The following is a 9,015-nucleotide window of genomic DNA, read 5'->3' as shown; positions in this document are numbered from 1 at the left end:
CATCCAGAAGCTGGATTTTACTGTGTAAATAACTCTAATGTATAAAATACTCTTCAAGTCAGCTGTCATTTTAGTCCATTTGTTTTTTCCGTTCTTCATAATATCAAACCAAATACCAAACTCCATCACAGCTAGTATGTAATGTATTTACTATTTGAATACACTCCAATATAACATGTGCAACTTAGGTTTGTCTAAAGTCTCTGAGGTAAAATACTTTGATTTCATGTTAGGTGATTCTCTCATAAAACAGGACAGATTTTTGTACATCCTTGTTTATTTTACACCATATTTATTTATTATTAACAAAACAAAGTGGTGTATTTATATACATATAATAACCAGCTCACATGTGGAAAACATTGCCACCCCATGCACAACCTTCACATAAACATTCATGTAATGCAAAATTTAAATATTTTGGCACAAATCACAGAATATAGATCATTTTAAAACCAATATTTGTGGAGTTTCTTTAGTTTTGTTAGTAGACTGTGGTATTTTAAAATGTTATTAGTATGATTATTCAAACACAAAGTTAAGTATTTTGACTTTGCAAGCTGCTCTTTTACTCCATCTGTGGCACTAGCCAGTAGCTTTCAAGTGCTGACCAGTAGAGTCTTTCTTCTATTCTCCTCTTTTCCTGTATTTGATGGGTTGATCTAGAAACTCCCAGACCTGAAGGATTTATAGGCCGTTATGTGATTTTTACCAGGCTGATGGAGATGCTTCAGACTCTAGGGATGCTGTTTAGGACCTCTTCAATTTTGCAAAGTCGTCCTTCTCCACTGCATTTACATCGCCCACAGCTATGAGTAGCTGTGCCAAAAAATACGTTACCATGACAACAGTGTGACCATACTTCATTGGTGCTGTCTCCTTGAAAAGTTGCACTGCCAGTGTCAGGTCAGACACTAAGAAGGACAAACTTCCTAACATTGTTGTCATTTTGCGGGTTCTGATAGCTAACGCACCCATAAGAGAACTGAGGACAATGTAGACCCCCACAGCTGGAACCAGTACTTTGGGGTTTGTCGTCTTCTGCAGAAATGGATATAAGTAGATGTAGAAACCTCCTCCCACCATGAACAGGATCAGAGACAGGAAACGTGTCAAGAAGGAAGAGGAGGAGGAATATGGCGTATAACGACTGGAGAGGAAGGTGAATATGTACAGCAGATGAGACACAGCAAATGCACCCATTCCTGAAACAGATGTGTAAGATTGTAAGGACAAACATAGCAGGAAGATAAATTATTTAAGTATTTAAAAAAGATAATTAAATGTTTTACAATATGCACATATATTCTCTATAAGGAACTTACAGCATAATTGGTGCTTCACTTTTATAAGCAGAATCTGCATTCACATATAGAATGTGTAGGCAACGGGACAAAAGCTGCGTTCCAAATCTCTTACTTTTTCTTTTTACTTTTAGTTCATGCTGCCCTTACAAAGTACATACTTCTGCATGTAGTATGCATTCAATTGGGACACACTACTTCCTTATAACATGGCACCTTGAACTTTGACCCCATGCGTACTGTAAAATGCAACCGGATGTAGCAGGACATTCTGGTATTCTTGACATACTGCATTTGACGCACTATGTAATGAGACATACTAAAAATGTTCTAGCATACTAAGTAGTATGGTAGTGTGGGTGTTTAAATGCACTGTCCATTTTGAAATCGGACTCGTTCTAGTTTCTGGTAGTTGCTGAGCAACATTGATCAATCACATTTGAGCAGGCTTTGGTTGAATCCAAGTATCAGTCCGTGTGCAGAGCAAAAAAGGCTGAAAGAATTGGCTGAAATGCTATTGTTTGACGGTGATTTTGCTATATATAGGTTTAAAATCATCTCGTAAACTGGCTACCTTTGAATAATTCGTTGTATATGTCGTCTCTCCACTCAAACTCTGGCCCCCTAGAATAACAGCCCCTCCCCCTGACAGGCTTATTGATCGTCAGACCGACAGCCTGAGATGGGTTCTGAGATACAAACTCTTGTGAAAAACTCTTACCGGGCACAAAAAGCTTAGGCCATACCAGGCAGCAGTCACCAACAGCAGCCAATAGCAGTCCTCCCATCACACCCAGGACACTCTGACCTCCATTCCAGCGCAGCACTACTGCAGCTAACAGGAGTGTCGGGGCTGATTTGACACCTGCTGACATGATGGATGGGGGTGAATCAGGTGTCCACAGGTAGAAGAACACAGCTGTGGACAAAAAGAAAGGCAAGAGAGAAAGAAGGAGAGCACAGGACTGATAGAGAGGGAGGAACGGGAAGAAGCAGGGAGACAAATCACAACATTAATTAGGCTGAAATGACAATTTTAGACAATTTTATCCTTTTGAAATAGAAAAGGTTGTTGTATGTTAAACAGTTATTGACCAGTGAATGTAAATAAAATATTTTTAGGTACCATGTTTCTCTTCTGCCGCCTGTCAAAGGCATCTGTCTCAAGGATGTCCATCGTCTCAGAGTCTGCACCGTCGGTGAAACTATGACAAAGGGAACCGGGAATTACTGCCCGACCTGCAACAAACACAAGCCCTCTCACCAGGCTCCGGCTGGCCTCCTGCAACCTTCATCCGCCGCTGCTGCCAGACCTGGACCAAGGCCCGAACAGCCCTGCTCCGGTCCCCCGATCAATACTCAACTGGCGCCAACCGACACCGCACTCCAGCCCCCGTCTACCAAGGGGGATAAGGTGTGGCTGTTGACGCGGGACCTACCCCTGCGGGTGGAATCCAAGAAACTGGGACCCAGGTTCATCGGTCCCTTCGAGGTCGAGAGGGTCATCAACCCGGCGGCAGTGAGGCTCAAGCTCCCCAGATCCATGCGCATCCATCCCACGTTCCACGTCTCCAGGGTGAAACCAGTCCGGGAGAGCCCCTTGATGCCGGCTGCTCCTCCTCCTCCGCCTCCTCGAAGGAGGACCTGTCTACACCATTCATTGCCTGCTTCTCTCTCGCCGCTGGGGTCGGGGTATCCAGTACCTGGTGGACTGGGAGGGATACGGTCCTGAGGAGAGGTCGTGGGTCCCAGCTCTTCCCATCTATGACCCTCGACTCATCGCTGATTTCCACTGACAGCACCCGGACCAGCCCTCCAGGACAAAGACCCCTGCCAGGAACACCCAGGAGGCTCCCGAATCAGACAGTGAGGCCTCTTCTTCGAACCAGGGACCACATCACCGTCCTGGCCTGCCTCAACGCGGCTGGGGAGGATGTCCCCCCCTTTTATTATCTACAAGGGGGGATATCCAGGGGGCCCCTACAACAAAGAAGGGGTTCCCAATGCCCTTTACGGGAAGTCGCCAGCAGGGTACATTGACGGTGGGCTGTTTATTAACTTCCTGAAGTTCGCTGCGCTGGAGCACCCGCTGCTGCTCATCATGGATGGACATCAGTCCCACCTGGATCCAGAGCTGGTCCGGGCGGCACAGAGGGAGGGGGTCATTCTCTTGTGCCTGCCACCACATACTTCCCACATCCTCCAGCCTCTGGATGTGAGTTTCTTCGGACCCTTGAAGGCAGATTTCTCTGGGGTTACAGGAGATCTGTCGGCAGTGAGCCACTTCTTCTTGGTTTCCAAGAAGGAGTTTTCAAGGGTCCTAAGAGACTCCTACCAGAAGCTGAAGGATCGGAGAGTGGTGGCTGGGTTCAGGAGGTGTGGCCTCTACCCTCTGGACCCAATGGCCATTCACTGGTCATGCCATCCGGGCCGCGGTGTGGGACCTCCTCACTACCTCCGCCAACCCCATCGGCATCTTCCTGGGCTGCGCCTGATGTTGCCCTTCCCTCCCAACATCCCCTTTCCCCCAACCCATACATAACCCATCCCCTGGTAACATCGGGCCGGATAACGGTAGACCTGGCCCACCTCCTTGCCGAAATAAACTTTAACAGAAATAACGGCAAGGTCAGGAGGAACATCACCAAGGCCAGGCTACTCACAGCTCAGGAGATGTCCAAGGTCATCGTGGAGGCGGAGGACCGTGCAGCAAGGAGGGAGGCCCAAGCTCTGGCCAGAAGAGACCGAGAGCAGCAGCCACTTCCTCCACCCTGTCTGGCGGCTCCCGCCCCAGCCGCAGAAGACCACTGTCCCTCAGGGCTACTACAGCCACCAGCTCCGGACTTTCCATCGCCGGTCCCTCATCCCACTCTGTCCCCTCTTGTGCCTCCCACGGTCCCCGGCTGCCTGCCAGCAGCATCACAACACCGCCCCCAAGCCTGCCTGCTGAGGGACACCGCCACCATCCCCCATCTCCTGGTCAGCGAATGAACGGTTAAGCGAACCTATTTTGCATTTGAATTCATGTATAAATCAGAATGTATTAACTATTGTTACGCATAGACATTCTTATGAGTATGTATTTTAGCGTTGTAATAATAAAATATGATTATTATTTTAGAGCCTTTGACATCGGTAAATACTTTTTATAATCTGAAAAACACAAGCAATATAAAAACATGATGGATAGTAAACAAAACATGGTTATGCTTTCTGTTATTTATACAGCCTCCCAACCTGCAGAGACCAGACCGTCATCGTCCAGCTCCTCTTCTGCTGGACCAACGACGTCCACCGCTAGTGTACTTAATGTTAACTTTCTTTGTATGCCAACACATGAAGACCTGATAAAAAATTGTACTTAAAAGGTAAAACATTCTGTAAACAGGTCACACTCCTGAAGAGATGATGCTGACAGTTTGGGAGTGTGTCCGGTGCAGAGAACCTGACCCTCCGGAGAGTTCGGAGGGATTGGTGTTGTGGGTCCAGTGTGACAGCTGCCACACAAGGTATCACACCATGTGTGTGCTGGGATTAGGAGCTGGATGATGAAGAGGATGCTTTTAAATGTTTTTTGTCTCTCCTAAGAAAGGAGATGCACTTATGACTTCTGGTGACTAATAGTTCTCTTGAATACCTATGTTAAATACACTTATTGTAAGTCGCTTTGGATAAAAGCGCCAAATGACTGTAATGTAATGTAATGTGTCCTGATTTTTTATTTAATTTTCAATTTGTGTTTGTCTCGTTTGTATTTTGAATAAATCTTTTCAATCATCATCACAAGTCATTTGTCTTTTGCTTTAACAATGTAGCCTTTAAATCATGAATACTTGTTTTTAGTTGTAATATTACTCTTACTCTGCACTGTGTTTTATGATAGTAATTGTCATTTACAGTATATGTGTGCATAATTGTTAAATGCCATACATCAGCTGGTGATTTGCAAGAGATTGAAATGAGAAGAGTTTAACAAAACCACCAGCAGGTGTTGGTATACACTCAAATGGAAATGAAGGATCTTTCATTGCATAATTTGGAGTTGTTGAAACATGAAATCTTATTGTGAAGGACAGAACTACGGTCCTGGGTGTGTTGACAGCATAGAAGGTAATTTTGGCGACACTTGAACAAGTTAATCCTGAAAAACCAGCAGCGCCAACAACGGCGAGAAAAGTGAATCCGGATTGGGACAAGGGAAGCACACGGCTCATTCACCGGCGTTAGTGTCCTTTTACCGACTACTGTAAAGGCAAAGCTACATTTAATAATTAAAACGATATTTAGTTAGAAAGGTAAGAAGTTGAGCTTTAGTTTAACACCATTAAATCAACTGAAAACATTACACCATCATTTATATCAGTATTTTAAGTGCATTTTTACTGGAATGTTTTTATTTGCACTATGCAGCAGATTTGTCTAAAGAGCCTCATCACTAACAAATACATTATTATTTGAGACAGGAATTTATGAGCCAGAGAGTATGTTAAATGATCAAGTCAAACAAAGATATTTACATACATGCTTGAAACATTTAATAACACTATGCATTATGGCAAACATACATTTGTTAAATATAAGAAATATAATTAAGATGCAAAAAGTTAAGTTGTGGAGTCAAGTCAGAAGACAGTGAAATAAATACAAGTAGAGGCTTGAATATTTATATTCTTTTAAACATCACTGATGTTAATGATATATGAAAACAGTATTAAGAAGAGAATAGGTTGTTGCTCTGCTGGTTCATCAAAAGTACTGTAAAATAAATGTACTTACCAGTGTGAGGAAGTGTGCTGGAAATCTTTGCCTTGTCTTTATCTTGTAAGAGCAGTTGAGTCTGATGTCTTGCTGCTGTTGATGTCTTGTTGAATAGTTTGTCATTTCATCTTTATCTATTATTCAGTCTGTGTAGTCTCCTCCCCTTAAACACATGTCATCAGTTACAAAACAGTTTGAGAAAAGCACAGAGAGCCAACCTGTCACAGGTCAGAATCCTTAATGTAGCTGTTGGCTCTACCACTACTTTTACACAGATTCCTTTCAACACTGTAAACAGGCTGACAGAGGGCCACACCTTTATTGAGCAACTTATTCCTAAAGCCCTCAGTAGAAACAACTTCATAAGCTTCTTTAATGATAAAATTCAAACTGTTAGAGACTAAATTAATCACATCCTGCCCTCAACCAGTACAGCTTTTCCTCAAACACAAGAACATTAGAAGCGGCTGTAAAACCTCATATATATTTAGATGACTCTCCTCCCATCGACCTTCACCACTTGACTTCAACTATTTCTACATCTAAACCTTCTGCCTGTCTCTAAAACACAATCCCAAAGTTTTACTTCAAGTTAGCACCTCTTTACTGGATATGATCAACCTGTCTTTACTAACGGGCCATGTACACAGTCCTGTTAAACCTCTTCTTAAGAAACCCACTCTTGATCCAGAGGTGTTGTCTAACTATAGACCTATATCTAACCTTCCCTTCCTCTCTAAGATCCTCCAGAAAGCAGACGCAAATCAGCTCTGTGACTTTCTACATAACAATAGTTTATTTGAGGATTTCAGTCAGGATTTAGAGTGAATCATAGCACAGAGACAGCACTGGTGAAAATAACAAATTACATTCTAATAGCTTCAGACAAAGGACTTGTTTCTGTACTTGTATTGTTAGATAAGAGATAAGATAAGATAAGATAAGATAAGATAATCCTTTATTAGTCCCGCAGCGGGGAAATTTGCAGGCTTACAGCAGCATAGAGTTAAAGTGCACACAAGAGACATAGTAAAGAAAGACAAGATAAAAAAAAAAAAAAAAAAAAAGTAGAAAAACACAATAACTGAAATATAATATTTACAGACAGAAAAAAACTATTTTAACTATTATTGCACAGTGTTTTTATTGTCATGTGTCATGTGGTCTGCTGGGAGCACCTTAGTGCTGAATTCAACACCAGTGACTATCAAATCTTATTACAGAGACTATAGGATCTAATTGGCATTAAAGAAAACGCACTTAGCTGGATTAAGTCGTGTTTATCAGACCGATCTCAGTTTGTATATGTAAACAATGAAAGCTCGATGAAAACCAAAGTCAGTCATGGAGTTCCACAAGGGTCTGTGCTTGGACCAATTTTATATTATCTTATATATGCTTACTTTAGGGAATATTATCAAAAAACACTCAATAAACTTTCACTGTTATGCAGATGATACACAGTTATATCAAGCCAGACGAAACCAACCAGTTTGCTAAACTCTAAGCATGTCTTAAGGACATAAAACCTTGATGACCTGCAACTTCCTGATGTTAAACTCAGACAAAACTGAAGATATTCTACTAGGCCCAGAACACCTATTTAATCAATTATCTAATGATATAGTTTCTCTAGATGGCATTGCCCAGTCCTCCAGCACCCAAAACTGTCAAGTATGTGCTGATATATCAGTCAAAGATCAAATAAAACTTTATTTAATCCAATAGAGGTCAACGACCGTCATAACTTGTCATTTTGAGTCAGCGCCCGTGTTGATAAGACTCCTCAGAATGTGCTGTAGACTTATTTATATTTATGCCTTAATAATGTGTAATTACTGCAACACCAGGATTGTGCTACACTTTAGCATATCTGCACTTTGCATTGTGTTTGTCAGCCAATATTTACTTATTGAAAATACATCCATCCGTTGGTTGTATAATAAGGGTGCACTCATTATACAGCGGGTAAAATAAGTATTGAACACGTCACCATTTCTCTCAGTAAATATATTTCTAAAGGTGCTATTGACATGAAATTTTCACCAGATGTCGATAACAGTTTTCCAAGAGCCAAGGACCACTTGTGGAGAGCTTCAGAAAGACCTGGAATTAGCAGGTACAATTGTTTCAAAGAAAACAATAAGTAATGCACTCAACCGCCGTGGCCTATATGCACGCTCACCGCGCAAAAGCATGTTGAAGCTTGTTTAAAGTTTGTTGCACAATATTTAGACAAGCCTGTGAAATACTGGGAGAATATAGTCTGGTCAGATGAGACCAAAATTGAACTCTTTGGATGTCATAATACACACCATGTTTGGAGGTCAAATGGCACTGCACATCACCCCATACCAACAGTGAAGTTTGGAGGTGGGAACATCATGGTGTGGGGCTGTTTTTCAGCATACGGCACTGGCAAACTTCATATAATTGAAGGAAGGATGAATGGAAAAATGTACCGAGACATTCTTGATAAAAAATCTGATAAGACTCCTCAGAATGTGCTGTAGACTTATTTATATTTATGCCTTAATAATGTGTAATTACTGCAACACCAGGATTGTGCTACACTTTAGCATATCTGCACTTTGCATTGTGTTTGTCAGCCAATATTTACTTATTGAAAATACATCCATCCGTTGGTTGTATAATAAGGGTGCACTCATTATACAGCGGGTAAAATAAATATTGAACACGTCACCATTTCTCTCAGTAAATATATTTCTAAAGGTGCTATTGACATGAAATTTTCACCAGATGTCGGTAACAACCCAAGTTATCCATACATACAAAGAAAACCAAACAAATAAATTCAGAAATTAAGTTATGTGTAATAAAATGGAATGACACAGGGAAAAAGTATTGAACACATGAAGAAAGGGAGGTGCAAAAAAGGCATGGAAAGCCAAGACACCAGCTGAAATCTATCAGTAATTAGAAAGCAATCCTG

The 9,015-nt window shown here is 41.8% G+C and overlaps 2 protein-coding genes across 2 annotated transcripts in view; one reads left to right on the top strand and one right to left on the bottom strand.

Moving 5' to 3' along the window:
* The window catches only part of hspbp1 (HSPA (heat shock 70kDa) binding protein, cytoplasmic cochaperone 1), a 4,224-nt gene extending 4,163 nt beyond the window's left edge, over positions 1–61 (top strand). Inside the window, exon 8 of the mRNA XM_054607025.1 lies at positions 1–61. This exon is cut by the window's left edge and continues 200 nt beyond it. The gene's annotated coding sequence lies outside the window, so the exon portion shown is untranslated.
* A 186-nt stretch (positions 62–247) lies between these two features.
* LOC129098073 (lysoplasmalogenase-like) lies at positions 248–7,131 on the bottom strand. Its single transcript, XM_054607026.1, has 4 exons — positions 6,081–7,131; positions 2,431–2,509; positions 2,026–2,269; positions 248–1,205 (listed from the first exon to the last, which is right to left on the bottom strand). Exons 2-4 carry the CDS (start codon positions 2,479–2,481, stop codon positions 751–753), a joined length of 750 nt encoding a protein of 249 aa, XP_054463001.1. The 5' UTR covers positions 2,482–2,509; positions 6,081–7,131; the 3' UTR covers positions 248–750.
* Positions 7,132–9,015: the final 1,884 nt, after the last annotated feature.

The sequence above is a fragment of the Anoplopoma fimbria genome, chromosome 11, assembly GCF_027596085.1.
Source record: "Anoplopoma fimbria isolate UVic2021 breed Golden Eagle Sablefish chromosome 11, Afim_UVic_2022, whole genome shotgun sequence".
NCBI lineage: Eukaryota > Metazoa > Chordata > Actinopteri > Perciformes > Anoplopomatidae > Anoplopoma > Anoplopoma fimbria.
This window is presented reverse-complemented; position numbering and strand designations above follow the sequence as displayed.